At 38.2% G+C, this 22,850-nt stretch overlaps 1 protein-coding gene and 1 long non-coding RNA gene across 2 annotated transcripts in view; both read right to left on the bottom strand.

Moving 5' to 3' along the window:
* Positions 1 to 1,228: 1,228 nt before the first annotated feature.
* LOC133531540 (zinc finger protein OZF-like) overlaps positions 1,229 to 22,850 on the bottom strand; it is a 35,126-nt gene continuing 13,504 nt past the window's right edge. The window contains exon 2 of the mRNA XM_061869810.1: positions 1,229 to 3,571. Coding sequence (XP_061725794.1) covers positions 2,070 to 3,571 — 1,502 coding nt within the window. The 3' untranslated portion in view covers positions 1,229 to 2,069. The remainder of the gene's footprint in view (positions 3,572 to 22,850) is intronic.
* LOC133531543 (uncharacterized) lies at positions 9,271 to 11,909 on the bottom strand. Its single transcript, XR_009801549.1, has 2 exons — positions 11,479 to 11,909; positions 9,271 to 9,351 (listed from the first exon to the last, which is right to left on the bottom strand). It is a non-coding gene; the product is annotated as an uncharacterized LOC133531543 (long non-coding RNA).

Raw genomic sequence — 22,850 nt, 5'->3', positions numbered from 1 at the left:
TTAGACTCAAGACTCGAGTTGCTACCAACACTAGATTGACACGTTTAAAAATATTTAATAAGTAAATTTCCGGGAGGTTAGTTAGTGCTTCTGGGCATTTTCCGCAAATCGACAACCATTGTGCCTATTTTGCGTGAAACGAGGTAGCGCTACTCTAACCACCCCAGCTCCTCCGCGAAACCTAGCAAAGTTTTCAGGTTGCTAATTGCCTCTCCTAGTGTGCACGGAGTCCCTAGGTATTTGTTCCTGTATACTTCTACCTGTTTGCAGTCTAGGAGAATATGTTTTGTTGTTTCTTCTCCTTCCATGCACGCTCTGCACATGGGGCTGTCTGTTTTACCCATATTTTGTAGGTGTTTGTTAAGTGTGTTATGTCCTGTAATTAATCCTACTAATTTACGTAGTTGGTGTCTAGGTGTTTTCAGTAGTATTTTGGTGAGTTTGTGGTTCATTTCCATTTCATTTCCGGGAGGTATATCTACGACTAAGACGATCTGTGCAAAATTGTTTTAAGTATAATATTAGCTCACAGAAGACTGGTAAAAAAAAAAAACATAAATTATTTATAGTACATTGTGCAACGAAATTTAGGAAAGGAGGTCTTTAGATGCGCGACAGCGTCGACAGCCGCAGAAAGGAATTAAAGACTCGAGTTTGCAATATTCTTACCCCCGGAGTTACACACAATGTTTTTCATCACACTTGCGATAAAAAACTAAATTTTGAGCGAAATAATTCTTATATACGGTGACATTACAAACATTAGTCCGCCATATTGTCATTCTTTGACAGGTTAGGCATGGAAGGCACAAACCTATCTGGCATTATGTCACGATCGAAAATTCTGTAAAAATATTCTAAACGGTTATCAAATTAATAAAATTAGGTATTATTTAACACAAACAATAAAAATAAATTATAAACGTCAGTATTTTAAAAGTAAAATTCATTTATACCTACTTGGTTCGTATGACTGAATGACACATTTTTTTTAAAAGCCCTTGGGAGTAACTTTTTTTCACAATCCATAACTCCTACGGGAACAATACATGCCTTTGTCCTTCAATATACCTGCATGAAATAAGATCTTTTTCGAGCAATAAGACTACAGCATAGCATAGTTGCGCAACGAGAGGCAAAACTTGATTTTTGCTGCGAGTTAAGTCATTTTACAAATCATACAGGTTGATAGTTGGAGGGTTGAATGGAGTTTAAGTAAAATCAAACATTGCCGAAGATGTGTGTGTATTATATTCTTGATTTACAAGTATATAGGGAGCGGGTGACTCTAAACATAACTTATTTTTAGGCTATTGCTTACATGTTATTTATATAACTACGTGCGTCGCATATTTAGGTATGTTGCAGGCAGTAACGAAAAGTATACATATGTTTTTTGGTATTCTGACGAACTCCCTCTCTGAGAGGGCTCTCAGATTCTTTGGGCACATAATGCAACCACCACAGCCTCGAACTTGACATCATATGGGGTCAAGTTGAAAGCAAGCGCGCTAGAGGAAGAGCCCCTGCGAGATGATCGGATGCCATTAGACAAGCATGTGGTTCCATGCAGAGGGCAGCCCACATAGCCCTTGATCGCATTAAATGGAGGGAGATAGTTGTTGGTCGCGATCCTTAGGCATGAGGGAACGACGAAGAAGACGAACTTTTGGTCTAGCTGCCTATGAGACCGATGATCCTGGCTACGATTTCCGGTAAGAGCATTTATGTATGTGATGAGCTATTTTATACATAGTTGTGCCCACAACACGACACCGCATATTAAGCTTACCGTGGGGTTTGGTACATTTGTTATAATATTTATGTAGTAAGTAAATTTCCCTTATAACTTAGATACCTACTTTTTTCTCACTACACCCACCTTGACGTATTTCTGTTTGACCATAGGCGACTGGTAGAAAATACTTAGAGACATTAAGTTCTCCTGTTGTATTTTTTATATACAATAAAGTTAAAATAAATAAGTAATACGTTTGTATAATATTGTCCCATCCTATAATATGAATTTATATAGGTACAAGTATATAGTGTCTCCTATATGTATCGGTTTAAGATGGTTCAGCTTCCTGAGCATGCTTTTTTAAGTGCTGTTCCAGTCTACCTTTATGTCTAAACACTTTATCGCACAAATTACATGAATACGACACTTCACCAGTATGAATTCGTTTGTGCTTACTCAAGTAACCTTTAACTGCAAATTGCTTGTTGCATATGTCGCACGTGTAGGGCTTCTCCCCGCTGTGCGTGAGTTTATGTGACGATAAATGAGCTATTTGGAGAAAACTCTTTTCACAAAATTCGCATGAAAACGGTCTAATGCCTGTGTGGCTACGTTTGTGTCTTTCCAAGTCTATGTTTGACGCAAAATACTTGTCGCATATTTCGCATGGAAAAACCTTTGGTGTTGAAATTTTCTCTGGGTGCTTTACCATTATGTGGTTGTCAAGCTGGTATTTTTCTGTAAACATCTCTTTACACATTTTACAAGAAAACTCTTTAACACTTAAATGAACACGTTCGTGAGCAACCAATTTGTATTTGTAATTAAATTTCGCTGGACATTGTTCGCAATAAAATCGTTTGGCTTCATCTCCTTTGTGGATAAGCGAATGGGCAGTCAGATGTGCTTTCTCCTTAAATTGTTTATCGCATACTTCGCAGCGGTACGGCTTCTCGTCAGAGTCGCTGTGTGTGCGAAGGTGTCTATTAAGACCATTTGAAGACGGAAAACACTTTTGGCAGACGTCGCACTGGTAACGCTTCTCCCCAGTGTGATTTAGTTTGTGCACATTCAAATGAACTCTTTGAGTAAAACCTTTTTCACATATATCACATTGATAAGGCTTGCTTCCCGTGTGAGTGTTTTTGTGTCTCAATAAATCGTGTTTTGACAGAAAATTCTTATCGCATATTTCACAGGTGAACGGATTATCACCCGTGTGAACTCGCATATGGTGACCGAGCAGAACATTTTGCGTAAACCGCTTGTAACATACAGTGCATTCGTATGGTTTCTCACCTGTGTGGACGCGCTCGTGGCGGACCAATTTGTATTTGTGCGTGAATTTCATCGGGCAGTCTTTGCAGGAAAACCGTTTTGCTGTCTCACCTTTGTGAATTAGCGCATGGATATACAGCTGTGCTGATTGTCTGAATTGCTTTTTACAGATTTCACAAGTGTGCGGTTTTATGTCCTCGTGGATGCGCTCATGTCTAATCGTTTGCGATAACAATGTAAACTTTTTGTCGCATACTTTGCAGGAGTACGTATTCTCACCTGTGTGTACTCGTCGATGACTATACAGGTGAGAGCGATACTTGAATTCTTTGCTACAAATATCACAACAAAAAGGGCCGTGGTAATTTCTAAAATGTTTGGTCAAATGAGCTTTGGTTGTAAACACTTTATTACACGTGTCACAAGTGAAAGTTCCTTTTTCAACCTTGATCTTGATATTTTTTATTATATGTGTTTTGTTTCCTTTAAAATCTGGCGCCACGTCGAAGCTTGGCCCCGCCTGATGCTCGCCTACCGCTTCATATGGAGGGACTGAAAAAAAAAAAGATAAATCTAGGTTAAGAGATTTATATATCTACATTCATATTACAGAGGGATTTATTTATTTAAAATTTATTACACTACATACAATTGTACAAATGGCGGACTTAAATGTCTTAAAGCATCTACTAGTCAGCCATTTGGGCCAAACAGAAACTTGTAGTGCAGGATTGTAGATATCGTGATGAAATGCGAGTATGAAACACAAATCAAATTACTTATAGTATTTTAATTGAGATTTGAGCGTTAGCTCAAACAGAATATGTAAATAGAGCTGATATTCATGTATATTTAAATATATAGTCGTACAGTGACGTAGCGTGTACTAATCTAGCCGTAGGCGAAGTCGCATCTGCGAGGCCCTTTTCTTTGAATGTGCCCCCTAGCCCATTCAGGCGCGAGGCCGTGAGCCAGGGCCAACTTCGCCCACGTCTAGGCTGTACCAAGAACTTTGCTGGAAAGAAGAAAAAAACAGAACACGGATTACTGGAAAATTCTGATCACTGGAAGTTAGAGCAAATCTGCATATTATTATTTGATGTGATTTTTAGTATGTCGTAGTACATTTTACAAAAATACTAAATTCAAAGAAAATCCTACTGTTATCTAGAACTTAGGCATTTAGAAAGAGATTGAAGTGCGATAATGTAAGCGCACATAGTAAATTAGGACACAGAATGATCATTTAGCGACGACCGGTCTGGCCTAGTGGGTAGTGACCCTGCCTATCAAGCCGATGGTCCTGGGTTCGAATCCCGCTAAGGGCATTTATTAGTGTGATGTGCACGGATATTTGTTCCTGAGTCATTGGTGTTTCCTATCTATATATATATATATATATATCTATTATATTTATCGTTGTCCGAGTTCACAACACAAACCTTCTTAAGCTTACGGTGGGACTTGGTAAATAAATAAATAAATATTATAGGACATTATTACACAAATTGACTAAGTCCCACAGTAAGCTCAATAAGGCTTGTGTTGAGGGTAGACAACGATATATATAATATATAAATACTTAAATACATAGAAAACATCCATGACTCAGGAACAAATATCCATTGCTCATCACACGAATAAATGCCCTTACCAGGATTTGAACCCGGGACCATCGGCTTCATAGGCAGGGGTAGTGACCCTGCCACTAGGCCAGACCGGTCGTCAAATAAGGGTTATCGAAAATACGTACCTATCCTGAATTCGCCTTTATAACGACGGCTTAACTAGTACTAAATCATGATTCTACTATAACTTTAATCGTGGGCGTTTAGTAATTCAACACTTAAGAATACGTTTTATTATAATTTTCATTACAATAAAATATTAGGCGAAGTCAGGAACGGGTGGCGAAATAGAATTTATTTTTTTTACTTGTAACCTATTTTTACGCCGTCTATTTATTTTAAATTCATTACATATCTATTTCTTGGTAAAATTATTATTTTAATTGACCGAAGTATCAGCGAAGGTCTCGGTTTTGAGTTTTGACTCAGGCAAACTGCCTTCGTATGTCCGGATGTTCTCCTCTACAGGTCGCAGTTCTCAACCGAATCTCGAGAAATTTTGTAAGCACGTTCAGTAGTGAAATAGATTTTTGTCGTTTCGTTTTTATCGGAAATGTTCAAAATGGTCGAAATTGGCATAAAGGACTTAAGTACCATTACACTTAAGTTAAGACAATTGCGAGTAAGCTGTAATAACTATGAATTTTAATGCGAGGTTTACAGCTCACAGAGCCACTATTTTACTTGGGCGAAGTTGGGCACCAACGGTGAAGTTATATAGTGTTTACGAGTATTACGTATTTCCCTAACACAAGTATTGCCATACTTACCAGGAGGTATCAATTACCAATATTGTTTAAATTCTACTAGATACCAAATAAACTTTGATTTTATTTTTTTTGACTATGGTAAATAATTTTGTCAAGCCGTATTTTCAATTAACAATATTGTTAACGGCATTGACATATATCTAAGGACCCGGCCTTACGGGCAATAAGAATGGGGCCAGTAGAGCGGTCTCACGCATACGAATTCGAGCCAATCGTGCAGTCTAACGCCACAACGCGATTGGTTGACGACTTCGCATCACGTGCGCGATGGTCGCAACTAGTTGTGTTATACTGCACGATTGGCGCGAGTTCGTAAGTGACACCGCTGAACTAGCAACATTGTAAGTGCCCGTAAGGCCCATCCTTAGATTTATTTATTTCATCTTTATTGCACAATACATAAAGGTACAAATGGCGGACTTAATGCCTTAAGGTATACTCTACCAGTCAACCAATGGGTTAAACCAGAAAAATTAAGTAGATGCAGTGTCTTTTAAACTAAATAAATTTGTAACCAAAACTATACTGTATATAATGTCAATGGATAACGGGGTTTGCTTATCAAGCTGGTCCTTGTCCAAATGTTTACACATATATGTGTTCGTGGTGTCTTAAAGAAAAAGTTACTTGTGTATTGCTAAAGACTAGAATTATGAAAATTATGAAATAGAAATCATCTTTGTAGACAACATATGCGTTTAAGTACAATTTGCCTGATATAGATTAGTTTTACCATTCGTTATTCACATACCCTTGGACCCGGGTACGTCCTTAAACTACGCCCACAAGAGAGGTATAGGTAGCCATTGTGAATGTCATCTCGCTTTGTGTGGTAGGGCACAGCAGAGCGGATATCATTCCAGATCTAATAGAGCAGAGCCCAATTGGGGAAGTACCTCCACCTTACAGAAAACCGCAGCCAAATAACACTAGACTACTCTCTACTCGTAGTGTTGTGTTCCTGCCGGTGAGTAAGGTTGCCAGAGCTCAACGAGGGGAGGGAGGGTTGTTAGGGTCGGCAACGCGCATGTAACTCCTCTGGAGTTTCAGGCGTACATAGGCTACGGAAACTGCTTACCATCAGGCGGGCCGTATGCTTGTTTGCCACCGACGTAGTATAAAAATTTTTGGTAGTATGTTTTTTTAATATGTATTTTTTTTTGTCTTCTTTTCTTCCTCGCGTTGTCCCGGCATTTGCCACGGCTCATGGGAGCCTGGGGTCCGCTTGACAACTAATCCCAAGATTTGGCGTAGGCACTAGTTTTTACGAAAGCGACTGCCATCAGACCTTCCAACCCAGAGGATAAACTAGGCCTTGTTGGGATTAGTCCGGTTTCCTCACGCTACTCACGGTTTCGTCACTATATTTTTTTTTTGTGTTCCTTTTTGTCTGTTTTCTGTTTCGTTGGCGTATGTGTCGCCACTATCATAGTTTTAAGTCAGGTCCCCACTGACAACCAGCGCCACGGATTGCCGCGGCATTATGCTGAGTGGGGATCCTATTTTAGCGTCCAATGTTTTTCTCAGTATTTCTATTCTTTTTTCCAAATGTAATGTGTTGTGGCGTTAAATAAATGTATTTTCTTTCTTTCTTAAAAAAACATTTTTTTCTTCTACGGGTGCCCTTACCTTAACCCTTCTAACCACCGACAGGGCACCTTAGGCTGGTCCAGAAAATGCACTTATAGCTTGTAGGTCTAGTAAAAGTTTCATGGTTTTCGAGATAAAATAAAATAATAAATAAATAAAAATACTTTTATTCAGTAACTATGATTAGGTTTACAGTAGCTGTGCTGGTGCCTCTTTGTGAGTATTTAAGATACTTGTGTTAAGAGAACACCGCTCTTCCACAGGATGTTTTTGCTTACAATATAACATGTTCGTATAGGTACATATATTATCTTTCGATGTTATTGCATTTTAGCATTTTACTTAAGAAAAACAAAAACAATAGAATTATAACAACTGCAACAACTTATGTATATATATTTTTAAGGTAGAATGTACAACAATTTATTATCTATTCTTGTGTGTTTGTTTGTGTGTGTGTGTGTGTGTGTGTGTTTGTGTGTGTGTGTGTGTGTGTGTGTGTTGTATGGTTTTCGAGATAATCGAACTTTTCTGTGTTTTTAGGGTTCCGTACCCAAAGGGTCAAACGGGACCCTATTATTGAGACTTCGCTGTCTGTGTGTCAAGTCAGACCAAGATAAGTTGGCAGAGATTTTGATAGCCCAGGCGGTGCAAGGGCGGCAAGCCATTCGTCGCGCTCGCCCAGCGGTGGACTCTATTGCCTAGGTAATAAGGGTGATGACATTTTGACTAAAATACAAATATCTCAGTTCTGCAATGGAATTCCGCTTGGTGCCTATCTATAGAACGAAATGAAGTACACAGAAATACCTACTTATCTAATGACCAAATTCTCAACTCTGTTGGTTTTGGGACCATTTTGACGTATAGTCCTTTAGCTTTCAAGATTTGACTCATACAAACATACATACATACTAACAGGGCAAATTAAATAAAAGATTGTAAAATGGCGGCGGCTAGGTTCGTATATATTATATATATATATATATAACTTAGCTTCGGAGCTCACAATAAAATAATAAATAAAACCAGAAAATGTTCTAAAACAATTTATTGGATATGTGCAAAAATAAGGCATTGGTAACGAAATCGAATTGAATAATTTGGTGCAAAGAATTAAGATCTCGTGTGGCACATCCAAATAGTCACCCCGGCTGCGGTGTGGTGCGGTGCGGTTTAATGTTAAAGCTAAACATAATTATAGTGTGTAACAAACTTAACGGACATCATTCAGATTCATGATTATGCTTTCTTAAGTGCTGTTCCAGTCTACCTTTATGTCTAAACACCTTATCGCACAAATTACATGAATACGTAACTTCACCAGTGTGTATTCGTTTGTGTTTATTCAAGTAACCTTTAACTGCAAATTGCTTGTTGCATATATCGCACGTGTATGGCTTCTCCCCACTGTGCGTGAGCTTGTGTGACGATAAATGCGCTATTTGGAAAAAACTTTTGCCACAAACATCACAAGAAAACGGTCTAATGCCTGCGTGGCTACGTTTGTGTCTTTCCAAGTCTATGTTTGATACAAAATTCTTGTCGCATATTTCGCATAAATATACTTTTGGTTTTGGACTTGGTATTATTCCTGAGTGCGTTTTTCTAATATGGTTGACAAGTTGGTATTTTGTTGTATACCTTTTTTTACAAGTTTCGCATCCAAACTGTTTAAAACCTAAGTGAGTGCGTGCGTGAGTAGCCAATTTGTGTTTTTGATTAAATTTCGCTGGACATTGCTCGCAGAAAAATCGTTTTGCTTCATCTCCTTTGTGAATTAGGGAATGAGCAGTCAAGTGTGATTTCTCTTTAAATTGTCTTTCGCATATTTCGCAACGATGAGGCTTCTCGTCAGAGTGGCTGCGTATGTGTTTGTTCATCTGTGTATTGCACGTAAACTTCTTTTGACAAATTTTACAAGAGTAAGGCTTCTCGCCCCGGTGCGTACGGAGGTGTCTATTAATACCAGTTGGAGTTCTAAAATGCTTTTGGCAGATATCGCAAAAATACGGTTTTTCCCCAGTGTGTGTACGTCTGTGTTGGTTCGCGTATTTATGAGACGAGAATTTTTTGTTGCAAATGTTGCAGTAAAAAGGCTTACTGGTACTATGGTAATACAAGTGCGTCACCAATTTTTTTTTGTTTGTATAGACTTTATCACAAATATCACATGTATATGTTCCGTTTTCTTCATTATTTTTTGTTTCAGTTGAAAGTTTACATTTTTCTAACTTTTGCCTCTTTTTTCCTGGCTTCTCTATTTTTGCCTGATTGTCAGAACTTGTGCTAGCTTCGCTTTGTATCTCCTCTTGTTTGCAAGTCCATTCTCCATGTGGTGTAACTGAAACGAAAAAATACGGCTTGTATTTTTGATATAACCACAAATTTAATCGAGACCTACGTTTGAGCGCAATGAACCAATTTAGCTTTAATCACTAAAGGGTATTTTATATGTTGAAAAATTCCGTGCGGCTATGTTTTGCGTACATAGTCCTCACTTTCGCCGCGTTAGTAAGTTCGACGTTTTCAATAAAAAAAAGTAATAAAATTAGTAATAGTTGTACATTAAGGACCATTTATACGGTACCCCTAGTGTAAATATTTTCGACAGCGAAACGTGACGTACGCGTTTGCGTTAAGTGTCATTTTGTATGAGATTTTTGACTTTCCAAAACGTCCCGCTTGGCGCGCTGTTTAAAAACCCATACAAAATGAGACTTAACGCAAACGCGTACGTCACGTTTCGCTATCGACTAAATTTACACTAGGGGTACTGATCAAGAACTTGCAAGCGATTTTCGTAACATTGGGGTATTGTCATTTTTTTTTTGTACTCTGTCGAGGTATGCGAGTATTGCATGCAGGTCGCGCCGTGTAAATGGGGCTTTATAATACATAATATTAACGTTTGTTCATTGAGGCCTATACAAAATAGTAAATAGTGTGGTCGTATCAAAAATACACGCTGTAGATGTGTGTAAATACACACTTTATATTTTTTTCCGTACGGTACGTGTGTTGTGTTACAGGTTTTCAAAGTTAAGCAATAGATAATCCACAAGAATTTATAACGGTTTATATTTCCTCCCGCGGACGCTCCGTTTTTGTTTCACACCTACGTGGTATTTAAAAATTTACCTAGCCATTGCTCTGGCTGCAGCTCTACATTTGAACAATATGTGGCTTTCCAACAAAGAAGGGTCCTCATGCCCCATGGTCATTAGGAACGTTTCCGCCAGCGACGGGTCCTTATACACATGGAGCATAATGACCATTCCCCGATAAAAAGCCGGTGTCCCTTCACAGATGGCGACCGGTCTGGCCTAGTGGGTAGTGACCCTGCCTATGAAGCCGATGGTCCCGGGTTCAAATCCTGGTAAGGGCATGTATTCGTGTGATGAGCATGGATATTTGTTCCTGAGTCATGGGTGTTTTCTATGTATTTAAGTATTTATAAATATTTATATATTATATATATCGTTGTCTAAGTACCCTCAACACAAGCCTTATTGAGCTTACTGTGGGACTTAGTCAATTTGTGTAATAATGTCCTATAATATATATAAAAAAAAAGATCGACTGTAGGCCAATGTGTAGGTACACGACGGATAAATAAAGTCCTATTTTAGCATAAGTTTAGGTAGATATGTAAATAGCTAAAAAAAATTGCTAATTTTAGGTACGAAATAAAGAGTTTATTGTTTTGTTTTTTTATTGAGCACAGTAGGGCAATATCTGGGCAATATATTTTTAATTCCGCTACCTAAAGGTTGTCTGGAAGAGATCGCTTTTTAGCGATAAGACCGCCTGTTGTTTACATGTGTTGTATTAATTGTATTGTTTCTGTATTGAGGTGTGCAATAAAGAGTATTTGGATTGTATTGTATCTGGGCCGTAAACACCCACGACACAGATTTTGCCCCTCTATAGGAAATAAAGGAATCTTATTAGAATAGTCTTAGGATAAGTCAAGTAGATCTTAATTGGAATAAAATACATTAAAATAAGTAGAATTAAGTAATTCAAAACATGTAATATTATGAAAAGTTTAATAAAATCGCCCGAGGGAAGAGGCAGGAGAGGTGCGCGGTGCGGGGGACGAGGCGGTTAAATATAGGCCTAATAAAAGAAGCGCGCGTCGCCCGTACAGAACCATTACCGATCGAGCAGCCAAGCGAGCAACATCTCTCTGGAACAAGAAGCCCTCTCCGACCTCGACCCTCCTGCCTCTTCAAATAACCTGGGACTTTCTTTTCTACATCCTTCCGCCTATTCCAACCTACCTACAGTCCACACCCTACGTCGCAGAAACATTTCTTCGACCACAAGAAAATAGGGCCCTAACACTCACACAATGATTCAGGAAAACGAATGATTTTTTACCTTATTTCAAAAAGTACGAATGGTAATCATAAACCCTTTTTATTGCTCATAAACAAAAAACATAACTATTACAAAACTTCGCCACCTGCCACCAGAAGATCTGCTGCATCTCACACCCGACGCAGCTGCCTGGATCAGTACACTCAACGTTGACGTTCAAAATAATAACGAATAATGTTAATATAATTACACATACACTGCAATTTGTACCACTTAGATAATAAAATTTCCCTTGTTAACACAGAGTATTTATCGTTAATAGTACATTACTACAGAGGCCGGGAAACGTAGGGTCGCAGGTCAAGTAGATATATACGGTTGAGCGTAGCGAAGCCGGATAGAGATACGCGGCCAGCAATCCCGTTTCTCGCCGAGATATGTATAGTGCTTTTCTCAAACTTGCAATTAAAACAAAAAATTTTAGTCAATTTCTTTTGTGGCGACCTACTCGGCTCGCCACTCTACCAGCGGTGTACAACCTTACGCGCGTAAGTCCGCGCGCCTGCGTGATGCACCACCGCCGTTGCTTAAGAGGAATTCCTAGTTGCGATTTTTCCATACAAACGCTCTCGACTGATTCCTCCCTGGATTTTTAACCTAGAGCAGTGATTTTTTCAAATAAGATCAATATCATCAATATCTGTGCCGCTATGTTTTGCTTTTTTGGATTATTTTATTTTGAAGAAAGATACAGCGCCTCGAAAATCGCAAAAACGGCTAAATTGAATTGGCTGTAAAAAAAGGCACAGTATACAAATATGACAAAAAATATCCAAAAAATCAAAACATAGCGGCATAGATTATTTCTTCCTCTTGCAATTTCCAAAATTTCATAATGATTAGTTGCGTTTTGGAGGAGGAAACAGTCGAGAGCGAAACCTCGATTTTTGAGTTTTTTGCGAGTGAATTTCGGTCCGAGCTGCAGTTGTCCTTATCGCACGAATTGGAGGCGGAGACAGTTTCTAAATATACGTACACAGAAGGAATAGTGATGGGCATAACATCCTTATTAGGGATTGCAGAACCGGTACTGTTTTAAAGAACCGGGATTTCCCGGTACTTTCGGAACTGGTCTAATTATTTCTTTATTTTAAATAAAACGACAGCATTTTGCGATTTGACCACCTTTCGTATTATAATTTAATAATCACATTTTCTTTTATTACGTAGTAGGCATTTTTTTTTAGGAATATAGTACTTTACATTGCTCACACTTGTGCGTCACAAGTAAAAGATTAACTACTTTGATGTTTGCCACTAGATAGCAAATTTAATGAAATTACATTGACGAGGGGATTTATATATAAGTATCGCAGTCGTATTGTATAATCCGCCGTATTACATTACGGCTAGCCGATATCAAAATAAGGGCCATTTTGAAATGCGGCGGTTCAACGATTAAGGTATGTTGGGTAAATACCGGATGCGGGTGAAGAACGTAGGACATTCATTTCCCCCTAATTTGGCTTTATTTTTTAATGTTGGCAACATTGTGTAAGACGCCATTTCATTGCGCCTCGACTGTCAGTGTCCCCGCGTCGCTCAGGGAGTCGGGCTTGTGCTATGTGCAATCACAGAGAGCAAGGTAAATTTCGCGAATTCTTCCTTCTATCCGATCTTCGCTCTGTAATTTATTTTGCGTATTGTGATGAAACTGTGTGTTTTTGTAATTGTGTTAACAGACCTAGCACTGCTGTAGACCGATATCCGATCTTGACCCTTCCAGGTAAAGATCGGACCAGAAACAATCAGATCTTTACCTATTTAAAAAACAGCAGTGATTATCAAACTTTAAATTTTCTTCAATTTACCTACTGACCTTAATTATCACATTTATTGTTTTCTTGATCACACTTTCGTACCATTATTTTTATCCAGTACCACTACCAGCGCGACGGTTACTGACAATGTAATTTTTTTAATTTCCGCAACCCAAAGGTTGCCTTTTAGCGATAAGACCGCATGTTGTTTACCTGTGCTTATGTGTATGTTTTCTTTTGTATTGTTTTCTTTTATTGAGGTGTGCAATAAAGAGTATTTATATTGTATAGGGATGATGATACATGTTGAAATTTATAACAAAATCGAGTAAAATAGATAGCAAATGAGCAATTTTTCGCAATAAAGTAACTACACATACGGATGCATATGTAGATGTGCACGCATACATACATTGCTAGTTTCGGATACAAAATAGAGATAGGGCTTCGAAATTAGTTTCCTTAAAATGCTTCAAGAGGGCTCTCTTTTCCTATATATTTACTTTACTCTTTACATACGATCCTTACATTTTATAAAAAAAAAAGATTGTATATCAACTATATATATATACATAATTGCAAAATTAAACCAACAAAATCGCAATTTTAATTATTTTCCATACTTCAAGACGGGTTCAAACCCTGGCTCGTACCAATGAGTTTTTCGGAACTTACGTACGAAATATCATTTGATATTTACCAGTCGCTTTTCGGTGAAGGAAAAAACATCGTGAGGAAACCGGACTAATCCCAACAAGGCCTAGTTTACCCCTCTGGGTTGGAAGGTCAGATGGCAGTCGCTTTCGTAAAAACTAGTGCCTACGCCAAATCTTGGGATTAGTTGTCAAGCGGACCCCAGGCTCCCAGGAGCCGTGGCAAAATGCCGGGACAACGCGAGGAAGAAGAAGACTTCAAGATGGGCTCTCAGTGACCTTGACCTTTTTAAAGAACTACTTAGTCTTTTTGATTTCTAAGTTTGATTCTTATTTTTTTGGCGACCTTCTTAAAAAATGACTGGGCACGATTATTTTTTATTTTGATTTTTGTCCCTCCTACTTAAGTACTTAATATCTTCCAGTACATTCCATTCAATAAACAATACATTTACACTTTCCCTAAACCTGTACAGTTCACGAAATCTTAAATTGTCAAAACTTCGCAACGTATCTATTATTTTAGTGGTTTTTTTTTATTACTTCGGGTAAACCTCACAATAAGAGGTTTCTTAGCACATTGTTTACTTATCAAATTGCCTTATGTTATGACATAGGTATCAAAGTTTGAGAGCCACAATTTTACCAATTTTTGTATCAGGGTTAAGATCGGATACAAAAGGGTAGACACTGGACCTATTTCTTTGTGATACCTTATTCTCTTTCCATTAGAAGCAACTTTTTTTCACCATCCAATGTTCTCCCTTGATGGCAAAACACTCGTTACCCTAAAAAAAAGTATATCTCATCTTTACACAGGTACAAAACTAAAACCGTTCTATATTGAAGATTACCAAAATTCAGGCCGAATCTACGGTTATTATTTAACGATTCGCTACGTACTTCAAGAATCTGTCACGTGTTGAGATCTCGAAAAAACATTTTTTCACGAGTTCTCTCAATTGGTCCCAAAATTGTCCGGCATTATCCCAACATACTTTACCCAGATTTAGCCCCATCGTACTACAAGTTAAATAGATTGTAGTTTAACCATAGGTATATTTATACCTATTTACAAAATTTCACATCACACCATGATCACTCCCAACTTACTGATACGGATAGGTACAGTCAAGTGTAAAAATATGGGTGTACACATCTTACTCAAAAATATGTCCCATAGCATCTTATTCCAGTGTAATAAGAGCGTAGTACCATATTTATGAGACGATTCTTTCGATACATATTTTTGCACTTGACTGTACGACGACAACCGAAGCTGAGACATCATTCTTTTTTGCAGTTTTACCTATATGGTAATTAATATCAATCAATCAATCAATCATTTATTATTTCGTCATCATAGGTGTAAAATACATTTAGTACAGGTGATAGGGTGTTTGGTATTAGGGTGTAATAGATACAGTATAATATAAAAATGAAAAACAATATTACGTGGTAACAACAAAAACAACTTGCGTCGGGCAGCGCAGAATAAATTCCGTCTGGCTCGCGGGCGATGTCGACGGAACGGCGCGCAATGAGCGAGCACAGAGCGAGTCTCGCGTCTGTGTGCGCGCACTCACACTTAGATAGCTCCGGCTCCCGCCCACCGCAGCGCGACAGAAACATAGCTTCAGAAATTCGAGATTTGAAAAGTTGCTCAGCTAGGAATTGCTCTTAACAACGAATATGCACAACAAATCAACGTACCAAGCTAACGATACACACCAGCACAATTTGACGATAAAAAACAAAAGAAGGTTGCTTTACAGTCCTAGGTGTGTAAGGCAGTATGAAACTCCTTTACATATCATCTCCGCCTGTTGTTACCTGGTTCTATTTTCCTTTAAAATTCATTTGTAGTTTTACATGTATGTAAAATGTATAATTGTTGGTGCAATAAAGAATATTTACTTACTTCACTCATCGCACCTGATATGTAGTATTTCCGGACCTAATTTGACGTAAGTCATGTCATCATTTCAAAGCAAGTGTGAGAAAAAATAATTTTCCGGCGGCAAATTACCCGGATATGGTATTCTTCGTACCGCCTTTTTTCTATTTATGTTAACGGCACCAATCATGGAACATTTAAGAGATAATTTGGAATATTTTTGAAATTTCACCGACATCTGTAAAATTTCTACCGCTTTATGCTTTAAAAGTTGAATGTCCAATTCGTCCTTTATGTTTTCTATGTATTTAGTGAAAGCTACTGAAATTGGTTTCAATATTATTAACCAATTAAAACTGTTCCTTTGCTCCAGTCATGGGATGTATGGCGCCATTAATTTTCAAACTAACAAATATCACTTTGTCTTGTTTATGGTAAAATGTTGCCAGCGATTAAAAACTGACGATTTTAATCATTGATACCACCCCATTACTAGTGCCTGTTCCATTTTATGGGTGTCTATATATTAGTCACTAAATTGACCATATTGAAATGACATGAACTCGATGTCAATATTATCAATTGAATTGAATTGAAATATTTATTTCGAACTTGACGTCCATAGGGTTAGGTAACAATGACTTATGTATCTAGAGTTAGTATTACAGTTAATTAGACAAAACAAACAATTGGACAAAACAAACAAAACAAAACATTACATAACATTTATAAGTTTCGCGGCGGCACAGCAACAGGTGAGTGTAGCTGCACGTACCACTTGATTAGGGGCGAGTCCCAACGCTGCGCCAGCGTGCTTAGGATCAATGCCACAGGCGAGTAAGACATGAGCAATCATTATAAACTACAAGTTGACTTTTCCTGCTGCTTCCAAAACTTTCAAACACTAGTGAATAATAGGATTAATACGAGTAAGTGACTCGTAGTCATGGTTGGGTCAAACTTCTTTTAGTGGTCTTATTTTGGACCAGTCTGTAACGCTTGTATTTCTGTATTTTATCAAATAAATAAAAAAGACTAGTACCATTACATGTCTTTTAGCTGTAGACATAGAATTAAGTAACATAGAGTGCTCACTCCATACATCAGTTTTCGTACCAAAATGACTATTATCTTCGTCGACCGGTTTGGCCTCGTGGGTAGTGACCCTGCCTACGAAGCTGATGGTCCCGGGTTCAAATCCTGGTAAGGGCATTTATTCGTGTAATGAGCATGGATATTTGTTCCCGAGTCATGGGTGTTTTCTATGTATTTAAGTATAAGTATTTATAAATATTTATATATTATATATATCGTTGTCTAAGTACCCTCAACACAAGCCTTATTGAGCTTACTGTGGGACTTAGTCAATTTGTGTAATAATGTCCTATAATATTTATATATTTATTTATTCGTAGTCAACATTTGAGTAGCGGAATTGCCAGTACTGCTACTTGACACTAGATGTCTCAAGTGTCGTGACTGGCGAAAATTGTATTGCTCAACAATTTACAACCAATATTACAAGCAGAAGGAGATGAAAATAGAGTTCCGGTTAATCCGGTTATAATATTAGCCGAAAATTGTTGACAATTAGACTTTTCGTTCGTCGCGACATCTATTGTCAAGTAGCAGTACTGATAATTTCGCTACTCGATGTTAGATGTCTACTACGAAGATAATAGTCGTTTTGGTACCAAGACTGCTGTATGGAGTAAACACTCCCACACACATGTTACTTGTTTCTCTATGCTGTAGATTACATTTAACATGAGAAATATTTCTCTATAGTACGGTCGCCAAGCCGCTCAGAGGCCAGATTTAATTGACTCAGCTCGGCCTTACCCACAACCGGTATCAATGTGTTCGGACAGTTCTCCTGATCACCGTACATGCGGTAGTAAAGCGGAAAAATGGTGGAGGGGATAGTAATGACGTCACAAAGATGGCGGCCGGACCTATTCTTTTTGGCGGTGTATCTCGAAAACCACTTAACCGATTTTAATCATCGAGGTGTCAAATAATAGCTTATATTATGGAGATTATTTCCTTTTCTACAAACATTTACGTGAAACCTATAGGAAAAAAAATAATCACAAAAAACAGTTTTTTTATAAAATTATTATTTTTTATTTTGTAAAAATCTCCGTAATTATTAGCATTTCGCAAATTTTGTTTAATATAAAACATATTGCTTCATTATCAAGGAATATAATGAGCCTTAAAACATACAGATCGAGTAATAAACAATGAAGTTACACTCATTTATTTGCGCATGGGTAACGATAACTGGCTTTTACCGGTCGAAACTGTGGTGACTGTTACGATACGTATTGAATGGAATTTATAGAGTATCGGTTTTAATTACTGAAATTATAATTAAAATTATAAAAACAGACACAATAATGTTACCTTACTTCGACGTTTAGTCTCTTTTTTCGTCTTAATCATAGGTAGGTACATATTTCTTTTTACTTAAAAATTTTATACAGGGTGAACTTTTAACCACCAGTCATACTCTGCGCAGCGACTTTATAGGTCATACTTAACAACTTTTACTATGGGACCAATTCCGAAATCGCGAAAGAAATTTTGACTGTCCCATATAAAGGTGCGACCAACTTTACCAGACCAACACTTTTCCAAACTGAGCTACAGCTGTCCGATGAAGTTAAGTACTTAGGACTAACTCTCGACAATAAACTCAATTGGAACAACCACATCAACAAACGGATAGACAAGGCGGGAGTTGTCTTCTGGCAGTGCAGAAGGATGATTGGTAAGAGGTGGGGACTCAACCCGAAAATTACCCTCTGGCTCTATAAGACGATAATCCGCCCCTTACTCTGTTACGGTGCTCTGGTTTGGTGGCCAAGAACAAACCTAGGCAACGTACGAGACAAACTACAAAGACTTCAAAGGCTCGCATGCGCGGCCACCACTGGCTGCACGAGGTCTACCCCGACTGCAGCCATGGAGGTCATGCTAAACCTTCCACCGCTGCACCTACACATACAGCAAGAGGCCAGTCTCTCAGCGGTAAGGTTGCGAACCCTCAAGATATGGTCTAACATCACAGGAGCTCTTCACACAAAATGCCTGGAAAAGGTGTATGACGAATTTCCAGTGCTTAGGTCAGGCACGGACCGGATTCACAAACAAGCTATCTTCGATAAAAGGTACAAAATACAGTTATATGAGGACGACAATCATGAAGGACTCAATCCCCGGGAGCTGAGAATCTTCACTGATGGGTCCAAAACAGACAGCGGATCGGGCTCTGGAACCTTCTCAGAAGACCTGAACATGTCGATCACCACTCCGCTAGGAGCCCATAACTCGGTATTCCAAGCTGAGTGCATGGGCATCATAAACGCGGCGGCTGCCATCACTGCAAGGAAGGTAGTAGGATCCTCCATCCGCATACTCTCCGACAGTAGAGCAGTCTTAATGGCTCTAAATAGCCATATAGTTACATCCAAACTTATACACGAATGCCACGAACGACTAATGGAGGTATGTCATAATAACAAGATCACCCTACAATGGATCAAGGGACACAGTGGATCCCGAGGTAACGATGCTGCGGACGAGCTTGCCAGGCAAGGATCGAATGCGGGGGCGATTGGTCCGGAACCGATTCTTCCGATACCATTTAGCAAGGTACGCTCAATGCTGCTGGCACGTACAGGGAAACTACACACAGAACACTGGCTGAACCAGACTGGATGCAGACAGGCAAAAGAAGCCATGCCTGGCATCAACGGAAAACTCACAAGGGCGCTCCTGCAACTAGGGAAGGTCCGACTGAGTATGGTAACCAGTGTCATAACAGGTCATGGACTATTTAACAAACATCTTTTCACAACAGGTGTCACAGACAGTCCCCTGTGCCGAGGTTGCATGGAGACAGAAGAAACAGCCTCTCACGTGGTGCTGGAATGCAGCGGAGTGACTCCATACAGGGCTAAACATCTCGGATCTCCGAGAGACCTCCTCGAGGTCCTACTCAACATCAAAGGTTTGATAGGATTCCTCGAGGAGCTGGGCTGGCAGGACTAGCCCACCCCCAACATATCACGCAAAATAGGCGCAAGTCGTCGAGTTGCGGAAAAATCGCCCGAATACAATACAATACAATACAATACAATACAAGGTGCGACCAGACCGCAGCTTAAAAAACGGTCACGATACGGAATCGCAGTGACGCGTCGTATGCGTACCGTTTTTGACGCATGCTCCCCACACCGCTGTTTAAAAAACGGTGACGGTACGGAATCGCAGTGACGTGCTTCACGCGAATCTTTTTTGTTCGCAAAACAGTTGCGTCTTTTACGTCACCGGTACGGTGTCTGCCATAAGATCTCCGTGTAATATTTTTTGCGATTTTTACGCAGTTCAATTTACGGTGCGTCAGCTTATTTTAAACAGCGGTGTGGCGAGCATGCGTCATGGACCCGGGTACGTCCTTAAACTACGTCCAAAAGAGAGGTATGGGCATTGTGAATGTCATCTCGCTTTGTGTGGTAGGGCACAGCCAGTGGGTGTCACAAATAACACCCAGTAATAGTAATAGTAGTGGGTGTAATTTTCTTGCGTGATTCGGCATTGGTCCCATAATAAAAGTTGTTCAGTATGACCTGTAAAGTCACTGCGCAGAGTATGGCTGGTGGTTAAAATTTCATCTTATACCTATATTCGACACAAGTAGTAAGTACTTACAGACCAACTATGATACACATTTTGCCTGTATAGTGATACATAGTGAATAAATTAATACCTGATTTAAAAAATAAAACAAAAATAACAAATAGCATGTTATTTAATTCAGTAATCACTAATCAGTCTTAAACAATGAACATCATACTTTTAGATTAGACAACAAAATGTATATTTATACTGTGTTTCGACTTGAAAGATTTTACTGCTTTAAAACATAAGACAAACCTACCAACCAAACGTATAAAAAAAAATGTTTTTTGTGATTATTATTTTCCTATAGGTTTCACGTAAATGTTTGTAGAAAGGAAATAATCTCCATAATATAAGCTATTAGTTGACACCTCGATGAATACAATCGGTTAAGTGGTTTTCGAGATACACCGCCAAAAATAATAGGTCCGGACGCCATCTTTGTGACGTCATTACTATCCCCTCCCACCATTTTTCCGCTTTACTACCGCATGTACGGTGATCAGGAGAAACGCCCGAACACATTGATACCGGTTGTGGGTAAGGCCGAGCTGAGTCAATTAAATCTGGCCTCGGAGCGGCTTGGGGACTACTAATAGTAAAAGTTGTTCAGTATGACCTATAAAGTCGCTGCGCAGAGTATGACTGGTGGTTAAAAGTTCACCCTGTATAAAATTTTTAAGTAAAAAGAAATATGTACCTACCTATGATTAAGACGAAAAAAGAGACTAAACGTCGAAGTAAGGTAACATTATTGTGTCTGGTTTTTATAATTGTCATTATAATTTCAGTAATTAAAACCGATACTCTATAAATTCCATTCAATACGTATCGTAACAGTCACCACAGTTTCGACCGGTAAAAGCCAGTTATCGTTACCCATGCGCAAATAAATGAGTGTAACTTCATTGTTTATTACTCGATCTGTATGTTTTAAGTCTCATTATATTCCTTGATAATGAAGCAATATGTTTTATATTAAACAAAATTTGCGAAATGCTAATAATTACGGAGATTTTTACAAAATAAAAAATAATAATTTTATAAAAAAAACTGTTTTTTGTGATTATTTTTTTTCCTATAGGTTTCACGTAAATGTTTGTAGAAAAGGAAATAATCTCCATAATATAAGCTATTATTTGACACCTCGATGATTAAAATCGGTTAAGTGGTTTTCGAGATACACCGCCAAAAAGAATAGGTCCGGCCGCCATCTTTGTGACGTCATTACTATCCCCTCCACCATTTTTCCGCTTTACTACCGCATGTACGGTGATCAGGAGAACTGTCCGAACACATTGATACCGGTTGTGGGTAAGGCCGAGCCGAGTCAATTAAATCGTGTTTCTAGAGGGCTTTTGAGATTTGGCGACCGTACTACTATGCTGTAGATTACATTTAACATGAGAAACATTTCTCTATGCTGTAGATTACATTTAACATGAGAAACATTTCTCTATGCTGTAGATTACATTTAACATGAGAAACATTTCTCTATGTTGTATATTACATTTAACATGAGAAACATTTAAAAGTAGACTTAAATCGACTGGAATATGGACCGGGGTATTGTTTTTGGGCTCCCGATATTTCATTTTAATTCTAGTGAAACCAACCGTGAATCAAAAACTGTCATTAAAAATTAAATTATCATACAAGAAGCTCCACACCGTCACATGTTTTGGGGACGGGTCCATATTGGGCTGCATATAAGTTTAAGTCATATCTTTGATACGCATAACAACTTGTGTCATAATCATCATTGCGCATACAAATGAAAAGTCATATTATATTGTGTTTGTGTCATACATTTTTAGCCATAATATTTGATGACATACATAGCAGATGTCATATATTTTTTGTGCATACCTAACGAACCTAAAATTTTATGCGAATTAAATTTATGACTATAAAAATTATGACATAACTCATGTATGACAAACACCCAGTTATGCACAGGAAAAATTCTGACTAAATATCAAATATCAAACAATTATTCAGCAAATAGGCCACAGGGGCACTTTTACATGTCCATTTTTACAAACAATAAAAATTACGAAAAACAATTACAAATATGGAATCGATGAAATAATTGAATTATTAGAGATGTATACTGTCTCTAAATGTCAAATTACACAAAATAAAACTATGATAAAAAAAATAAAACCAACAAATTCGAAAATTCTTTAGAGATGTATAAGTCTCTAAGTGTCAGAGATAAAATATAAAGATTTTTATGACTTACAATTTTATGTGTAAAGTGTTATGACAATTAAAAATATGACAAAACTTTTTATGCGACCAGAGGGAGTCCCTTTGGGGACAAAAACAAGACAACGAATAGATTTTTGACCCCGTTACGAAGACCATAATAAAAAGAATAGTAATTAAGTAATGTTTAATACACATAAAGACCACATATAACAACTCGAATCTTATATTGATAGAAATTAAATTA

Source organism: Cydia pomonella, chromosome 25 (assembly GCF_033807575.1).
Source record: "Cydia pomonella isolate Wapato2018A chromosome 25, ilCydPomo1, whole genome shotgun sequence".
NCBI lineage: Eukaryota > Metazoa > Arthropoda > Insecta > Lepidoptera > Tortricidae > Cydia > Cydia pomonella.
This window is presented reverse-complemented; position numbering and strand designations above follow the sequence as displayed.